Source organism: Mustela lutreola, chromosome 10 (assembly GCF_030435805.1).
Source record: "Mustela lutreola isolate mMusLut2 chromosome 10, mMusLut2.pri, whole genome shotgun sequence".
NCBI lineage: Eukaryota > Metazoa > Chordata > Mammalia > Carnivora > Mustelidae > Mustela > Mustela lutreola.
Window position 1 is genome coordinate 36,761,148 of NC_081299.1, and position 18,972 is coordinate 36,780,119.

At 47.3% G+C, this 18,972-nt stretch overlaps 1 protein-coding gene across 2 annotated transcripts; it reads right to left on the reverse strand.

Annotated features, from left to right (window-relative positions):
* Positions 1–1,100: 1,100 nt before the first annotated feature.
* On the reverse strand, positions 1,101–10,819 carry LOC131809952 (cytochrome P450 4A6-like). Of its 2 annotated transcripts, XM_059137457.1 has the most exons (12): positions 10,529–10,817; positions 9,378–9,519; positions 8,558–8,602; positions 7,954–8,081; positions 6,829–6,953; positions 6,302–6,456; positions 5,773–5,879; positions 5,492–5,682; positions 5,263–5,396; positions 4,315–4,379; positions 4,095–4,171; positions 1,101–1,366 (listed from the first exon to the last, which is right to left on the reverse strand). In XM_059137457.1, exons 1-12 carry the CDS (start codon positions 10,721–10,723, stop codon positions 1,198–1,200), a joined length of 1,533 nt encoding a protein of 510 aa, XP_058993440.1. In that variant the 5' UTR covers positions 10,724–10,817; the 3' UTR covers positions 1,101–1,197. The 2 variants fall into 2 exon arrangements, 1 of the variants encoding a protein (XP_058993440.1); XR_009345346.1 differs by lacking the exon at positions 1,101–1,366 and having other exon boundaries at positions 4,137–4,171; positions 5,263–5,407; positions 10,529–10,819.
* Between the last annotated feature and the right edge of the window lie 8,153 nt (positions 10,820–18,972).

Sequence of the window (18,972 nt, forward strand, 5' to 3'; positions counted from 1 at the left end):
TAGTAATGGCTCAGATCCCTTAAGTGTGAAGATTTGGGTCATGGCATCAGGCGAAAAAAACCACAACCAACTGAGGGACATTCAGAGGGTGAAGCAAGTATGGAATGGGTAGTGGAAGAAGGCTGTTATAAATGCGAAGGATGGCCATGTCATAGGTTATAGAAATAAAGAGGGTAATTACTTCTAGCATTTTCCTGCTTTGTTATGAATATGATTATGCATGTGTGCACATGCGTGTCAGATTTTTTCTTTCTTGTCTTATATCCTGCGCAGAACCCAGATGTGTGGTACTAATAGTCAACTTTGTATCATAGCATGTAGGTCACAGGATTTCAGGGAGAAGAGAGAATACCCTCCAATGACTGCTTCCTGGTTGGGGAAAAGGATCAACACACATTCAGTTGTGTGAAGGTTAGTTGATGGAAGTGTGACTTTATTATACTTAAATTGCAGATGAAGTATGGCTTAATGGAATGTGCAAATGATAAGAGGACACATGGTAGACTGTGATAGACTAGCTTTATGCATCAGCTTGGATTGGCTGGAGTCTCCGTTATTCAATTAAACAAAAGTCTAGATGTTGCACTAAAAATTTCATGGGTACTGTTAGCATCTGTAATCAATTCTAATTGTAATCAATTTAAGAACAGCATATTTCCTTGATAAATGGGGAAGCCTAATCCCCTCACTGAATAGCCTTAAGAGCAGACTTTTAGAAGGTAGAAAATGCAAGAAAAGAAATTCTCCCTTAGAGGTTCTGTAATACCTTTGTTGTGCCAGGGAGACCCATTTCATATTTCTGATCAGCTAAGCTGCAGGATCAGCATCTTGTGCTCTTTTAAGGAACCAAGTCTGTGTAATGTGGTTAAGCAGCAAGGAACACAAAGCAGACAGAAAGTAACAGCAACAGGGAGAGGGCAGACAGCCTGGGGGACAGGCAGCTTATCATGACTTACGTGGATAGTCAGAGCTACAGCTGGGTAGGAGAAAGGTAACAAGCAAACAGGTAGGAATATTGGAAAAGGGTGAGATGGAGAAGAGCCTACAGTCTGATGCACAACAGGAGGAGAGCAGGAGACTGGCTGTGGGCAGAGTGAAAGTGGGAATTGGGCAGAAGACAGTAGACAAGAGAGACTTCAGGAAAACATGATATGGTAGGCAGGAGGCCATCGGGGCTCATCCTTGTCCCCACAAGGGTTAGAGGAGCTTCCTGAGATGCAGGTAGATCCCATTCTTGGACATTAACACAATTCTTGGAGTGGGAACAGGGACCCTGAAAGGATCTGCTGCCAGCTCAAAGCGGAGCAGTGTCAAGGCCACCGCCACCTTCATCTCGTTCATGGCAAACTGCTTCCCGATGCAGTTCCTGGGTCAGGGAGGAAAAAGGAAATGAGAAGTGGCATCAACCCCTCTGCCAGGAGCAGCACATTCATGGCCCTCCTGCATGGACACACAGCCCAGTCCCTTTCCCTCAGGACACACACACATCTCTACGCCTACCCCACCTAGCTTGTTTCACACTCTCCCCTTATCCTTTGACAAAGCCTACACTCTTCCAGTATTAGCTCCTACTCCTATCTATGCTCTCAGTAGGCCTGAAATTCTGTTGCAAGAAGGTCAGCAACTTGTGCTCAGGGCAAAGTCAAGGTATCACTAAAATAGTTTATTATTAAGTTGTTGACTCTCTGCACATGCCATTTCTGGTTTCACAATGGGGAGAACAGGACAGGGCACCATGGGGGTGGGTTGGGCCACCCTTCAGGCTCTAACCATCTGGGGCACACAGGGGTCCAGATCCTCAGAGTAAAGACAAGGCAGAGCTGGGTAAGGAAGTCAGTATGGCACAGAGAAGCTTCTGCAGGGGCAGAGCCTTAGTGACTCTCAACCTGCTACACCATCTGCCTGCCAGGTTGGGTCCAGACTCCTACTTTCTTCTTGGTCCCTCAGTCAACCAGCTGCTGTAGTCTTCCAATTCTACTGCAGAAATGTCTCTGCTTGCCATCACTTTACCTCCTAACCCAGACTTTTCTGTCTCCTGCCTCCACTTCCTCTCCTGAAACCCCAGCCAAGTTCAGAACCTCCCATGCCCTCCATCACAGGTACAACATGTCCAAATGCCTCAGATGACATCAGAGTCCTCTCTCGGTTGTTGGCTCACTCACTAGTCACCTGTTAACTCTCTCCTCCTTCCAGCTCAGCTCCTGCTGAGGAGATCCCAAGGAATGCCCTCCCTCCACCTCTGCCTGCCACATGCTCATGGCTAAGGGCAATGATAGCCTGTCCTCACCCCAACTCCTGCTCACTATGCCTCTTCATTCCTGGACCCTGACATCACCCTAATACTTTACTCAGGGACACATCGCTTTCCAGAGTAGGACAGTGCCAGGAACATGGAGCTTCCTATGGTGGGGTCAATTAGGAAATGAGTGAGTAAAGGAAAAAAAAGAAAAGAAAGAAGGAAGGAAGGAAGGAAGGAAGGAAGGAAGGAAGGAAGGAAGGAGAAGAAAAAGAAGAAAGAAGAAAGAAAGAAAGAAAGAAAGTCTCTTTTGAGTGGAGGCATGTAGTTCTTGAGTGTAAACTCCTGGAGGCGAGGCCAGTATGCTCTCTCATAGCAGAGGACTTGGCACACAGAGAGAAGCTTAATAGGTAGTCTTAAAAATGAACGATGTCTATTGAACTGAAAAATAAACCCATGCTGAATGGAATAAAATGAGTAACCATTAGTTCTGAGCTAGGAGCTAAGCTGCCTACTCCTCTCCTGTCTCTATTGGCAGCAACATGACTTGCACCAATGTCTAGGAAGAAGGACTCAATCTCAAGGAAAAACAGATCCTGGAGCCAGTATCTGGAAGCACAATTTGCTAAAAGATGTGGTGTGAAAGTGGGTTCACTCTGTATGTGAAGGGTTGACAGATTTCTGTGTTTGGAAAAAAACATTTTTCTAAGAACTGCTTACAAAGTTTCCTGCAGTTACTATTTATAGGACACTCTCAGCAGCACTGGAGGATTTCACAGCAGCCATGCTGGACAATAGTCATCCCACTGAACAGCTACTTCACGTGTGCTTTACATTTTACACACCAGATAACGTTCAAATGCCATGTGTCATATATATACAACAGATTGCATTTTCTTCCAAAAGCAATTAAATGTCCTCATTTTTATATATTTGCCCATTTGGATGTCTGGACTCTAAGTGTAATATTAAGGTATATAGAGCCCAGATCATATGTACTGATTGGACACCTGAGAAAATTGTCAAGTGTACATGACCATTACCATAGAATCAATAATTCATTTGGTTGAAGAAAATATAGCAACAGCACACATTAGCCGAGTACTTTATGAAGCACTTAAGAGACACAGGAACCTTTCCTGTATATGGCTGAAATATTTGAGGCATGCAGGAAGCTGAGTACGGAAGCACATGCAATGTAGTCAATGGTGCAGTGTGGAGCAGAATGGGGAGTTTAGTAGAAAATCTGGTTTGAGGGACGCCTGGGTGGCTCAGTTGGTTGAGCAGCTGCCTTCGGCTCAGGTCATGGTCCCAGCATCCTGGGATCGAGTACCGCATCGGGATCCTTGCTCTGCAGGGAGCCTGCTTCTCCCTCTGACTCTGCCTTCCACTCTGTCTGCCTGTGCTCGCTCTCACTCGCTCTCTCTCTGACAAATAAATAAATAAAATTTTAAAAAGAAAAGAAAAAAAGAAAATCTGGTTTGAGATTGTGTGCAACAAAAACTTTTGTGTCCATCCTGTGTTTGACTTTGACAACACTTGAAAATTACATGTGAGAAAATCTAATTCTGTAAAGTCATACTCACAAAATGAAGAACTCACAAGAATACCCTGAGCTATGGAACACCCACTGATACTGAATTGTGGATGGAGATTGTGTAAGAGCAATGGGTCAAAGTCTCCATGGCATTCAGTGATTACCAACTTTCTTTGCATAGAGACACATACCTCTTTCCCAGCACTCCAACATGCCAGGACATATCTACAGAAACCCACATAAATGTAGCAAGTCACAAACATCAAGTATGTACCCCCAAAATAGCCCCTGCCTCCTCCCATTCTAGTACGAGTGCCTCACCTTGATCCTCCTGAGAAGGGCAGGAAAGCATGGCTATGTCGAGAGGAGCCTGGTGCAAACCGGGAAGGGTCAAACACCTGCAGAGGGATCACCAGGGCCAGGACAGGTGTGTTCAAGCCCTTCCTTCCAATCATCCAAGGGACAGCACACCCAGAGGTGGGCCAGGAAGAGGGTTTGATCTGGAGAGGTCATCCACCTCTTCTGCCCAACGTCATCATACCTCTGGGTTTGGCCACACCTTTGGGTTGTGGTGAAGGGCATAAAAGGAGAGCGTCACTAAGAATCCTGTGAACCAGAAGAGAGAAGGCTAGACATACATGTTTGTGGAGCCCAGCTGCACCCACACACAGCTTGGCAGCCACATTGAGAACCACTCCTCATCACTGTGAATGGAATGATAGTGTTGCAGGAGAGATGGGGCAGACATGGCACAACAGGTGTGCATGTGTGCACAGATTAGAAGATTAATCATGACCAGGCTGAGACGCAGGAAGGAACTGGAGGCTTTTTGGAGCAACTCAAGGGACAACTCACATTTATCAACTACCATCCGTGACCTCTTAGAAATATCCATGAACGCCTACATCCTCACAATAACCTTCCAATGAAGGCTCACATCTCCATCATTCCCATGAGGCACCTGATTCTCAGAGAAGCTGAGCAACTTGCCTCTGACCACCCAGCTAGGATGTGGCAGGGCTGGGATTCAGAGCAGAGAGTAGATGAACAGTGGTCTCCAGCTATGGCAGGGATCTGAGATCTGGTCATCAGCTACTCTCTGCCATCATCCTGAGGGCTCCTTGGAGACTGGACCATCTGATCCATGATGGTGAATTTTTTGATCTCTCTCATTAGCCGAGACCCTATAAGGAAAGACCACATCTCCCCCAGTCCCATCTGATTTTCTCTCAAGCACTCATATCTCAAGGAATGAGAATATTAGGGCAAAACACAAAACCACATTCAGAGTCTATCGGGTTTTTATTTCTTGGATTTAAGCTCTGTGCAAAGAACACCATATACCTCATCTGAACAACAAATGAAATACTAGTTTTCCTGAGGGGTAAGGTGTCTCAAAGACATGCACAAACTGTGGTATACATGTGGATTTCTGGTATCTCATGCATTCCTGCTGACAGTTTATGAGTGAGAATGGGGAATTTCACACCTTTGGGTAAGGAGCGTCCATCAGGGAAGGTGATGGGCTTGCTGAGCTCTCTGCCAACACCTGGAACTGGTGGATAGAGTCGAAGTGCCTCCTTGATGCACATGGTGGTGTAGGGCATCTGGTCCAGGTGGCCCCTAAAACAAAGCTATCCTGAAGGGTGGGCAAGGCCCTGGCAGCCAGGGAATTCTCTACTTGAGAGGGAAGGGCCTCCCATCTCATGAGCACTCACCAGGTAATGGAGACACCACCCCTCAGGAGGTTCTGGATCTCCTCCCGGCATTTCTGCTGATGCTCTGGGTGTGTGGCCAAAGCATAGAGGATCCAGGAGATGCCGCTGGCTGTGGTGTCATGGCCCTCAAACATGAAGGTGTCCACTTCCGCACGGAGATCTTTGTCAGAAAGGCTGCTCCTGTTCTGCATCTGGGAAGACACAGAGCAAGGGCAGGTTTGAATTTGCCCCCCTCCTCCACACTCGTGGGACAAGCCTCAGGCCTTCCCTGCCACACTCACTTGGGCAAAGAGGAGGATGTCCAGGAAGTCCAAGTGCCTCTTGCTCCTAACCTTCTCCAGGTTTCCCTCCTCCTGTAGCCGAGCTTTCCTCAACTTGATCACTCGGTCTGTCCAGAACAGTGTTCCCAGGCAGAGCTGAATGCTCCGGGTGCCCAGACACAGACACTCACAGTAGCCCCAGTCAGGGTGCCAGGTAGATCAGGAGGAATGTGGGAGTGAGTGTGTTTGGTGGGGTGGGAGCTCTAGCACCAGGTGCTTGCAGGTCACCACTCCCCTCAGCAGCACAGCCAAGGAGGCTCTGCTTGAATACTGCTGGCAGGGGCTCATTCAGCCTTCACCCATGGGGTGACACATGTAGCTTCTTGCATAGCACCTGGCACCCTAACACCTGCACCAGAGGAGTTCCCAGGTCGGTGTTTCCCAGGTCCTGGAAGGGCAGCCCGGGGCAGGACTCAGCTTGAGGGTCAGGGCCAGACCCTTTGGGATGTGCCTGATGAAGGAGGGGAGCTTCTCAGAGGGCAGATACAACCTGTGTGTTGATGGGCAAGCTGGCAGGCCTGGTGGTTCCAGTGGCCTTCAGGGGTCAGCCTGTAGATGATGTCTTTCCAGTAGAAAACATTCATCATCCGAGAAAACACCAGGTTGTTCAGGTCCCAAACGGCTTGAAGGTAGGACTGGGAGTTCCTGAAAGGGGAGGATGCAGAATGGACTGGATGGGGAGAGGCATGTGACCTGGAGTGTGGTGGGCCTGTGTATGGAGCATTCCACAATCAATGGGACAGGCAACTCTCGGCATTTGTCATGTTGTTCTTATACCCTCGAGACTCTTAGCCCTTTATGAGGGACATGGGCATCCAGGTTTCTTCCTGGTGCAGAGAGCAGGGTCTGTGCCTAATGAAGGGTTTTTGCGGGCTGAATTTAACTGGGGCCAGGGGTTCTCTGCAGAATGTGACTCTTTGGGCTGGTAAACATCCGAGATGTCCTAACTACCTCTCAGATACGTTCACCCAAGTTGGTAAGAAATAGGACCTTGCACCTAATAAGGATTTCACTAACCTTTCTGTCTGGTGGTTGGCCTGGTCACTGAAGGCACACTTCATAAGGGTGTCCAACGTCATCAAGGAGATGTGTCCAAAGATCTCCAGAGATGAGTTCTGGTTGAGGAGCTCCTCCCATTTTTCCTGTGGTAGAGGGACACATAAACCTTTCTCTACTCCTTTAAAGGACCCATGCTAACAAGGCTAGACTCTCTCTCTGCCTCTCCAAATATTCTGAAAGATGCCCTCACTTTCTAAAGCAGTTGTGTTTCATCAGTTTAGGACCATATAGCCATTTATTTGTAATGCAGTGAGTATTTTCTCAGAATATACTCTGAGAAAGTTGTTAGTTAATTTTCATTTAATTAATCATGATCTCTCACCATCTGACTTAGGAAGAAGTTTGATAATAACCACCTTTTAGCAGATCAGAAAATATTGTTTTTCAGGGGACTCAGGGTAAATATTTGTGTCTTGGGGTTGATCTACACATGAAAAACAGGTGAAGTCCCAATTTAGGGAGCAAGAGTCAAGGCAAAGGAAAGGTCAAAGGGCTAAGACTGGGGTTTCTAAAGAAGGGATATCAGGGACTTCGGTTCCTCTTTTGCAACAAATGTTAGTTGAGCAGAATGAGTGAGAAATAGAGTCATTCTCAGAGTTGATGTTATGGCAGGACCCAGCTTTGGGGATAGAGACCTGGTCTCCAATTCCCTCCATGGAGCATCTAAAACCCATCAGAAGCCTTCAGCCCCAGCCCAGAGCCTACCGGAGTGAACACATGGGATGTCCACCATGCCTTTGAAGCTCCTACTGCCCATACCAACCAGGGGAAGCTTGTCCTGTTGTCTAGGGGCATTGACTACTCTTCCTGCCCAAATCAAACACATGAAAGCAAGAGGAGAAGGGACCCTTTATCCACCATGACTGACTCTCCTATGGGCAATGAGCAAAGAGTGGAGAAAATAAGTGCCTGGGTCCTTTCCTATTCCATCTATCCTCAGGGGGCCCTGTCTCATAATATGGTATAAGTGGGTGAATCTGGGTGCCATGTCTAATGGATATCTGAAGGACACAGCTGTCTGAGAGTGGACTTTGTGAACTGTACGGGGGTGTGAGTGTGCACGTGGGCAGGGTTTGAACTTACCAGCATCACTTGGACAGAGTCGGCCATGAGCCCCACATAGGGCTTCAGGATGTCATAGTGGAAGGCTGGGGTCAGCATTCTCCGGTGCTGGAACCACGTCTTCCCATTCAACAGGAGCAAACCATACCCTGGACCACAATGGGTGTGTGGGGGGGAGGGAGGAACCTCCCAAGAGTTGTCTGGGGACAACTGGGGAGGAACCCAGGGTGTCAGAAGAAGGGCATTCTGGGCAAGGCAGGAAAGGACAGTGCATGTCAGGAAGGGGACTTTCCAAAGCCTGGTGCGCAGGAAGTGGTTATAACAGCTGCAAAAATAAAGCCTGAAACAGAGCTAAGGCTGGTTTATAGAAGGACTTTAGTGAAAAGTTGGGCTGAGATCATTGGTGAGGACTCAGAAGTGATGTGGGATAAACTGAGAATCAGGAGGTCTCTCCCACCATCAGGAAGAGGTGAGGTTTTTATTAGAAGAAGAGAATGGAGACTCAACTCAGAGTTAAGTGAAGTGACTATGGTGCTGGTCACCTCTTATTTAATCTGGGTCAAATGAATAGGTGTTGGTAAACCTAAGCAGAAGGTAAACCACAGTCATAATTAAATGTACTTACCTAACCAGGGAGCTAGGAATCTGTAGGAACCATCAGACTTTGGGTCTGAAAGTAAGAAGGGCATTACAGGAAACTGGAAGTGACCAACATAGACATGATGTTCCCTGGAGGTAGCTATGTTTCAGACCATTGTCCCCCATCCCTTTCTGATGATTGTTAGCTGGCAATTAGTGTCAAGGCACCTCCTACTTGCTTCCAATGCGAACTCTCTTTCTTTCCTCATAGTCACTGAAGGCTGGGGAAGGCAGACTCAAAATCCCCCTGAAGAGCCCCACTGCATCAGGTAGGTATATTCAGCAGAAACAAGGGCTCTGTTTTAGTGCCAGTGAAAAGACAGAGTCTCAGGTATTTTGAGGAATCGTGGTGACTTGGCCATACCATTACCCATCATAGAGAACACTTAGAAGTACCAAACTGAAGTTATCTTGTATAAGAAATTGTCTTTCAGATCTGGAATTGTCTCAGTTTGGTTAAGAAAGGAAGGAAAGACAGCAACAGCCAGGCAGAAAGGAGGAAGGGAGGAAGGAAGGAGGAGAGAAAGGAAGGAAGGAAAGAAGGGGAGAATAACAGAATGAACAGTACACAACAGAAAGGATAAGAAAAAGGAATAGAAAAAGGAAAAAAGCAGCCCAACACAGCTGTTTCCACGTTCAATTTATATAATATCTGGCCTTCTGCTGGCTCGTATGCTGGGAGGGTCATAGGTAGAGAGTCATGTATTGATAGCTGAGCCTCCAGTGTCTTGTGCAAGTTCACAGACCCCTGGGCATGTATCCAAGAGGGAATAGCTACTCCAACAGGTATGCGGGTGTCCTCTCACCAGATCGTGCCAGGATCAGCTTCATGTAGTCAGGGTCGTAGATCACGACCTCCATTTCTGTGCCCCATAGCCAGCGAGGACAGGCACATGGAAATTTCTCTACCCATTTCAGTAGCAGTTGCAGCTGCTCTTCTTTTTGCAACTGTCACCAAAAGAAAGAGAAATCAATAGGGCGCCTGGGTGGCTCAGTGGGTTAAAGCCTCTGCCTTCAGCTCAGGTCATGATCTCAAGGTCTTGGGATCAAGCCCCGCATCTCTGCTCTGTGGGGAGCCTGCTTACTCCTCTCTTTCTGCCTGCCTCTCTGCCTACTTGTGATCTCTGTGTGTCAAATAAATAAATAAAATAATCTTAAAAGAAAGAAAGAAAGAAAGAAAGAGAAATCAATAAAACCTTTCTTCTGGTTCTGTGGCTAGATCCAGGGGTAAGGGCAAGATGGACATAAGAGAGAGTTCTGGATCCATCAGAAACCTAAGTGTTCAGAACTGTTTCTTATGACTTTGGCTCTGATCCACACTTTCCTGGCTGTCCAAGGTTTATCCTAAGCTAGGTTATGTCCCATTGTCGAGTGGAGTTAGTGGCCTTCACAATCAACAGCCTACAGAAACTTGTCAGGGATTAACTCCATGTTGTACAAAACTACTGGAAGCCAACATTTGCATGATAAACTTATGACAACTTTTATCACATGGTAAGCAATTGTGCCATACAATTTTATTTGGAGCATAAAGTAGATTGTATTTCAAAATTTAAATTTGTATATTAATACTACTTTGATGACAGCAGATTAAGAGGCCATGACACTAGAGGATAATTAATGTTATGATGGAGGGAAGCCCAAGTTTGGGGGGAATATTTGGACACTCTGAATTGGCCATTAGAATCCCTTCCTCATGCATTTGTTCATTCATCAAGTCATCATTTACCAAAATGCTATTGGGTTACTTGGGTCTGTTGACTACAACTGCTCAATGGACTTTGACCATTTGTTGAAACCATAAACACTTGGTGAGCCCCTCCACATGTGGATTTTCCCTTTGCCATGGGCAGCCCTCACACCAAGCCAGTGCTGGCACATAGCTAGTGTTGGGTGGGTGGTTGCTGCCTTCCCCAGCTGACCCCACCCTTCCATCCCCAGTCCAGCCCCTTCCTACCTCATGCCTGTGCCCAAAGAGCCAGTGGGAAGGAGGGGACGGGAACTCCTGGACTGCTCTGAGAAGCCACTGCCTGTGCAGGTACAGCTGTGCTGTCTTGAGCAGGAGCAGAACCAGCCCTAGCACGGAAGCCACTTGTAGGAGCCCAGGGACACCGCCCAGGGGTCTGATGACACTCAGCACAGAGACACTCATGGTGCAGGTGCTGCTGGATCGCTGACTCTCCCTGACTGTCCCTGACTGTTGCTGACCTTCCCTGAGAATCCCGGCCCAGACAGTCAGGGGAGGATGGCCCTGCCCACCTGGAGGGAGGGTGAAGAGTGAGGGCGGGGCTTAGACTGGACATCTAAAGTTAATTAACTGTGAGGATGTTAATGGGAAACTATGGGAGGAAAGCTTTGTCAGCAGACAGCGATAATGGCTGGGTACGTTCCCGCTTGCCTCTTCTCCCTGTTACTCAACAAATATTTTAGGAGCACCTACTCTGTGCCAGGCAGGGGCTATATGCTGGGACACAGCTGCCAGCAAACATGAATCCTGACAACAAATATGAATCCTGACTGCAAAAACTTCACAGTCTAGTTTACCAAATGCTCAGGAAGTGGGTTTGTTTTATTATCTCATTTGTGAGAGGAAAACACTTACAGAGAGCTAACATGATGAGATCCCCATAGGAAAACCACCATTGAGAGTGTCAGCTGGGATTAGAATCAGGGATCTCCAAACTGTCTGTCTCAGCTGCCTCTGTGTTGTTCCCCATGCTTGTCCCAGCCCATCATTCAGTGATGTTCTGGGATGACTGTGCCTACAGGCAGAGCACTGGCCTCACACTCAGGAGGCCCAATCCAGGGCTTGCCCATGACATATGAAGCCAACCAGTCGTACTCTCTGTGCCTCAGGTTCTCCTACTATAAGGGGGGGTAATCATCCCTTTCCCAAGGAATGCTCATTCAGTCACACATGCACTCAGCAAATGTTTCCTCAGCTCACAGTCTGGGAGATAAAGGCAGAAAACTAATGTAGTACAGGAAAAACATGATAAGGCCTGTACTGAAAGAATGAATAAGGGGGTGGGCCCACCCAGGAAGGAGACAACTAAAAACAAGAAAGGGACCCTGAAGGGTGAATAGGTATTCACCAGGTGATGAGTGCTAGGGAATGGGATGGGCACTGAAGACTCATGGAGACCATATGAAAGCACATCTGAGGAGGACAAGTAAGTCTCTCAGCCTCACTTCATTCCTGATTCTCTTCCCCCAAATTGACTCCAAGCCCATAACTCTGAAAGGAAAACAAGGTGTTTTTGTCAGGAGTTCTTTGGAAGGCAGCTTTTCCTCCTGCCATGTTCATCTCCATCTACCTTGTTATTCCTACACCCTCCTCCTGTGGCTGACTCCTGAGGACTCAGGAGGCAAACATGGAGTTACACCCAGAATTGCAACCCAGGCTGTTCCACTTCCAATCTTTCTCCACAACTGCCCATCATTGTGCTAGGTGCAAAGCTGGTACTGATCCAAGCAAGGAAAGGAGTCAGGCTCCAGAGTCCCTGGACCTGGGCCAGCAAGGCATGGAAAGTAAGCATAGAAATGGAGGAAAGTTGAGAGGCATGGGCAATATGATTACACACTCCTGGGTTTGGACAGTGGCCCAGGACTTAGGGGGAAATGAAGAGACCTGTGGCTCCATGGGTTGTGTAATGAATCTCCTGTTACAAGGACCTGAAGCACCAAGTCCTCAACAGTGTATGACACTTCTTAATGTAGCATTAATCTGAGGAACAGGAAACATACAAAATAAGAAGGCAGAGGAATTCTCCCCAAAAGAAAGGTCTAGAGGAAATCACATCTAGGGATTTTCTCAAAACAGATAAAAGCAATATACCTGAATAAGAATTTAGAGCAATAATCATTAGAATGCTAGCTTCTTTCAAGGTGAAAGAAGCATAGAAGACACCAGAGAGGAACACCTGGATAACTCAGTCAGTTAAGCATCTGCCATCAGCTCATGTCATGATCTCAGGGTCCTGGGATGGAGTCTTATATTGGACTCCTTGGTCAGTGGAGAGTCTGCTTCTCCCTTTGCCTGCCACTCCCCCTGCTTGTGCTCGCTCTCTCTTTCTGACAAATAAATAAAATCTTAAAAATAAATAAATAAATAAGAAGTAGAAGACACCAGAGGAAGCCTTGCTGCAGAGGTAGAAAATCTAAAACTTAATTAGACTGAAATTAAAATATGCTATAAATGAGATGCAAAACCCACTGTATGCAATCACAACAAAGAAGAAGTAGAGGAATGAATAGAAGAGATAGAAGATAAAATTATGGAAAATAATGAAGCTGGAAAGAAGAGAGAAAGAAAACTATTAGATCATGGAAGTAGACATTGAAATCCGCAATTCCTTCAAGCACAATAATATCCATATCATAGGAGTCACAGAAGAAAAGACCAGGAAAAAGGCTCAGAAGGCTAATTTCAACAATGTACAGCTACAAACTTCCCAATCTGGGGAAGGAAATAGGCATTCAAGTCCAAGGAGCATAGAGAACTATCTTCAGAGTCAACAAAAACAGGTCAACACCAAGATATATCACTATGAAACTTGCAAAATGCAAGATAAAGAGAGAATTCTGAAAGCAGCTAAGGACAAAAGATCCCTACAAGGGTAGACACGTAAGGTTAGCAGCAGAGTTGTCCACAGAAATCTGGCAAGCGGGAAAAGAGTAGCATCATATAGTGAATGTGCCAAAGGGGAAAAAGATGCAGCCAAGAATATCTTATCCAGCAAGGCTGTCATTCAGAATAGAGGAGAGATAAAGAGTTTCCTAGACAAGAGAAGTTGTAAATACAAACCCAGGCCTGCAAGACCTATGAAGGAGGACCCTTCGAGCAGGAAGGAGAGGCCACAATCAAAACAACAACAACAACAACAACAACAACAACAACAACAACAACCTAGAAAAGAACAGAGGTAATCTACAAGAACAGTGCCTTTACAGGTAATGCAATGGCTTTAAATTCATACTCATCAATAATTGCTTTGAATGTAAATGCACTAAATGCTCCAATCAAAAGACATAGTGTATCAGACTGGATTTTTTTTTAAAGCCCCATTAATATGCTGCTTACAGGAGACTCATTTTAGACACAAAGACACCTCCAAATTGAAAGAGAGGGGAATAGGGAACCATTTATCATGTTAATAGACATCAAAAGAAAGCTGGAATCATCATACTTATATCAGACAAACTAGATTCTTTTTTATTTTGTTTTTTATTATGTTCACTTAGCCAACATACAGTACATCATTAGTTTTTGATGTAGTATTCAATGATTCATTAGTTGCATAAAACCCCCAGGGCTCATCACCACACACACACCCTCCTTAATATCTGTCACCCAGTTACTGCATCCCACCACTGCCCTCCATTCGGTAACCTATAGTTTGTTTCCCAGAGTCCATAGTATCTCATGGTTTATTTCCTTCTCAGATTTCTTTCCATTCAGTTTTCTCTCCCTTCCCCTCTGGGTCCTCCGAACTATTCCTTAACATCCACATACAAATCAAACTATATGATAATTGTCTTTCTCTGCTTGACTTATTTCACCTAGCATAATCCCCTCCAGATCCATCCATGCTGATGCAAATGATGGGTATTCATCCTTTCTGATGGCTGTATAATATTCCATTGTGTATATGGACCACATCTTCTTTATCCATTCACCTGCTGAAGGACATCTCAACTCCTTCCACAGTTTGGTTATTGTTGACATTGCTGCTATGAACATTGGGGTGCATGTATCCCTTCTTTTCACTACATCTGTATCTTTGGGGAAAATACCTAGTAGTGCAATTACTGGGTCATAGGGTAGGTAGATCTATTTTTAATGTTTTAAGGAACCCCCATGCTGTTTTCCAGAGTGGTTGTATCAGTTTGCATTCCCACCAACAGTGTAAAAGTGTTCCCCTTTCACCAACATTTCTCCAACATTGTTGTTTCCTGTCTTATTCATCCTCTGCCATTCTAACTGGTGTAAGGTTGTATCTTATTGTGGTTGCAATTTGTATTTCCCTGATGGCTAGTGATGTTGAACATTTTCTCATGTATCTGTTAGCCTTTTGTATGTCTTCTTTGGAGAAAGTCTGCTCATGCCTTCTGCCAATTTCTTGACTGGATTTCTTGTTTTTTGGAGGTGTTGAGTTTGATAAGTTCTTTATAGATCTTGGATATCAGCCCTTTGTCTCTTATGTCATTTGCAAATATCTTTTCCCATTCCGCGGGTTGCCTCTTAGCTTTGTTGACTGTTTCCTTTGCTGTGCAAAAGCTTTTTATCATGATGAAGTCCCAAAAGTTCATTTTTGCTTTTTTTTCCCTTGCCTTTACAAACTTGTTTTGAAAGAAGTCGCTGTGGCCAATGTCAAAGAGGTTGCTACCTATGTTCTCCTCTAGGATTTTGATGGATTCCTGTCTCACATTTAGGTCTTTCATCCATTTAGATGTGTATGGTGTAAGAGAATGGTCCAGTTTCATTCTTCTGCATGTAGTTGTCTAATTTTCCCATCACCATGTATTGAACTGACTGTCTTTTTTCCATTAGATAGTCTTTCCTGATTTGTCAAAGATTACTTGAACATAGAGTTTGTTGGCCTGGCAGAAAGGGCTACTTAAGATGGTGAAAGTTCCCACCACAAGACCTGAGCTCAGACAGGAGAACAAAGGCCCAAGCAGGAATCTGAGACCCTCCCGCCCCGGGCTCCAGTGGACCAATGGGACCCCGACAAGCAGGCGAAATATCCAAATAAGGGAAACTTGCCAAAAGACCCCCGAGCTCTCCCCTCGAGACCCCTTAAAAGCCCCCTCCTCCCTGCCTTCGGCGCGACTTCCGCCACTCTGCTTTCCAGAGTCGTGGAACCTCCTCGGAGGGTGCCCACCTCCTCCCGGCGCAACTTTCCTGGCTCCCCTTCTCCTGAGCCCTGAAACTTCACCGGAGAGTGTTTTTAATAAATCTTGCCTTGCACCCACTTTGCCTGGTGTTGTGTTTATCTCCCCGGAAAAAACTTTACATTTGGTGCCGAAAACCGGGAAGGAGATTGAGCCCCCACACAGTAGGGAGGCTCTCTCCTTTCCCAGGCTGGACCGGACCTGCCTTTCCGAACGCCACTTCCAAAGCTGTGGTGAGTTTCCCCGATTCCGCGCCTCCTTCCAGAAAGCCCTGCCCTAATCGCGGCCGCATCAGGGTGGGCCCCACCGGTCACCAGGTGAACTCCGTGACTCCGAGAGGCTGGGAGACGTTAACCTCAACGGCAGTCAACACAGTTTTTCCACAACCCAGTGGTGGATGAGGGGACGCCTTCCTCCAGCCCTTGGGTTGCCCGGCAACGAATCATGGGGACCTCCCAATCCAAATTCAACCCTAAAACATCCCGGGGGTGTTTTAGGCCTGTTGGCCAATCTTAAAACCCTGGAACTGGACCAGGACCTGTGAAAACGACATTACTGTATTGTCACTTGGCCACAATACCGATTAGACAATCAGTCCCAATGGCCTCCGGAAGGCACGTTTAATTATCAGATTTCCATGGACCTAAATAACCTCAGCAGACACCAAGGCAGATGGGCCAAGGTCCCTTATGTCCAGGCTTTCTGGACTCTGTGCTCTCGCCCCTTCCTCTGCTCTCACTGCTCCACCTCACAGGTCCTCTTGGCCCGCTCCCCTCCCCCTACCCTGCCACCCACTGCTCCCAAAGACTCAGACCTCTCCTCCCTGTCTCCTCTCTCTGAATCCCCGGAGAGCTTCACCCACCCACTGACAAGAGGGCCCCTGGTTCCTCCTCCTCCTCCTTACCGCGATCCCTTACCCCAAGGTCCCTTAAGTTCAGGATTTCTGAACCTCGTCTACCCCTCCTCCTCCCCCTCCCCACTCCTATCCGAACTCCTGACAAATTTATCTGCAGTAAACGGGAAACTCAAATCAAAGTTTACTGAAGGTCAAATAGGCTCTTGTTATTTGTTAAAATCTGCTAGCAAAGAGATGACTAGAACTGATGGTTACTTGTGTGTCTCAGAGTTTTAGTGGGTAATTCTTTTTTTTTTTTAAGATTTTATTTATTTATCAGGGCGGGGGGAGAGAGCGAGCACAGGCAGACAGAATGGCAGGCAGAGGCAGAGGGAGAAGCAGGCTCCCCGCTGAGCAAGAAGCCCGATGTGGGACTCGATCCCAGGACGCTGGGATCATGACCCGAGCTGAAGGCAGCTGCTCAACCAACTGAGCCACCCAGGCGTCCCTTAATGGGTAATTCTTAAGGTAACTTTCAAAGTCTTTGGTAACCTTTAACAGAATGGGATAAAATACCAGAGCGCTTGTCTCTGGAACTAGGTTTACGCTTTTGAAATCTGTTGGTAAACATCTTTTGTGCTTAATTGAATTCTGTTGTAACAGCCGCAGGGCTACTGTTTGAGCTAGATCCTTTCATAAAGAATGGAAGGGGAGACTGATCACCTCCCATTAGCCAGGGATACCCAAAGGAGAGGGTGTCCAATCTGTTTGAATCTGAAGAGTGCCTGACTGCGTGAATGTGTCTGTAGGGCTCCACCCGCACTAGGGCTCCAAAGCCCTCCCCTGAGTTAGTCTGCCCCCTAAGGGAGGTTGCTGGAGTTGAGGAAGTTCATGCGCCCGCCGGTCTCTCTACAAGACCTTTCCCAAATTGAGAAACGTTTGGGCTCCTTTTTGGCCAGTTCTGATAACTGTATTAAAGAATTCCAATATCTGGCCCAAGCCTATGACCTCACCTGGCATGATTTACATGTGGTCCAGACCACCACCCTCACCACAGAGGAGAGGGAATGCATCCAGGCTGCTGCCTGGGAGCATGCGGATCAGATCCAGCTCACTGATGCTGCCATGCCAGTTGGAGCCCGGGCGGTCCCAGCTGTAGAACCAGGTTGGGATTATCAGGATGGCCAAGATGGCCACTGGCACCGCGACTGCATGGTCCAATGTCTCATAGCCAGCATGCGGGCAGCCTCTAATAAGGCCGTTAATTACGACAAGATTAGGAAGATTGTCCAGGCCCCTACAAAAACCCCACCATGTTTCTTAACCAATTGACTGAGGCTTTAACCCAGGACACTCGCTTGGACCCCACCTCTCCTGCAGGGGCCACGGTACTGGCTACTCATTTTATCTCTCAATTGGCACTGGATATACGGAGAAAGTTAAAGAAGGCTGAGGAGGGCCCTCAGACCCCCATTTCTGACTTGGTGAAAATGGCATTTAAGGTCTTTAATTCCTGTGAGGAGGCGGCTGAGCTTAAACGACAAGCCAGATTCCAGTAAAAGGTTCAGTTGCAGACCCCAGCCTTGGTAACAGCCCTGTGGCCGGCCGGCTCCAGGAGCCAGCAGAGAGGGGCAACCAATCGCACCCCCCCCGCAGGGGGCCTGTTTAAATGCGGGGCCAAGGGACATTGGGTTCGCCAGTGCCCCAATCCAAAGCCGCCAACTTGGCCTTGCCCTCAATGCCATTTGATGGGCCACTGGAAATCTGACTGCCCTAACCTCGGGGTATCTTTGGCGCCTCAACGTGGGGACCCCCCGAGACAGTAAGTCCAGCCTTTCAACTGCTTGGATTGGAGGACGACTGATGAAGCCCAGACTCGGCCACCCCTCTCACCCAGGCTGAGCCCAGGGTTACGCTCCAGGTAGCGGGTAAGTCCATCTCTTTTTTGCTGGACACGGGGGCTACCTACTCTGTTCTGCCTTCCTACTCGGGACTTACTCGAACCTCACCAATTACTGTTATGGGGATCAATGGGACCTCCTCCAATCCTAGGGTGACCCTTCCCCTTACCTGTAGCCTGGATGGGTTCCCCTTCCCCCACTTGTTCCTATGATTCCTTCCTGCCCGGTCCCTCTACTGGGTAGGGACATTCTCCAGAAACTAAGGGCAACTATCTGCCTCTCCCCTTCCTCCCCTCCCTCCACCTCAACCCATCTCATCCTACACCTCTCCACTCCCTAGACACCCGCTCCAGATGACCTACCCACTGTAGATCCTCGGGTGTGGGACATCTCAGAGCCCATCATCGCTTCCCACCTTACCCTGGTTAAAGTACAGCTTAAGGATAACTCTAAGTTTCCCTCTCGAGCTCAGTTTCCTATTTCCTTGGCCCACCGCCCGGGCCTGAAACCTATCATAGAACGGCTTTAACGTCAGGGACTCCTGATCCCCATCATTTCCCCCTGTAACACCCCATCCTCCCAGTACACAAGCCCTCAAGGGCTTATCGACTGGTACAAGACCTTAGGCTTATCAATGAGGCCATGGTCCCCCTCCACCCAGTCGTTCCTAACCCTACTGTCTCACGTTCCCCCAAACACCTCTCACTTGACTGTACTGGACCTAAAGGATGCCTTTTTCACCGTCCCCTTGCACCCTGATTCTTATTT

Coding starts and splice junctions, on each gene's coding strand:
- LOC131809952 (XM_059137457.1), bottom strand. CDS start 10,723: ATGAGTGTCTCTGTGCTGAGTGTCATCAGACCCCTGGGCGGTGTCCCT. Junction 6,954..7,953: donor ACTCTGTCCAAGTGATGCTG/GTAAGTTCAAAC, acceptor CCTCTACCACAG/GAAAAATGGGAGGAGCTCCT. Junction 5,397..5,491: donor GGTGGTGTCTCCATTACCTG/GTGAGTGCTCAT, acceptor GCTTTGTTTTAG/GGGCCACCTGGACCAGATGC.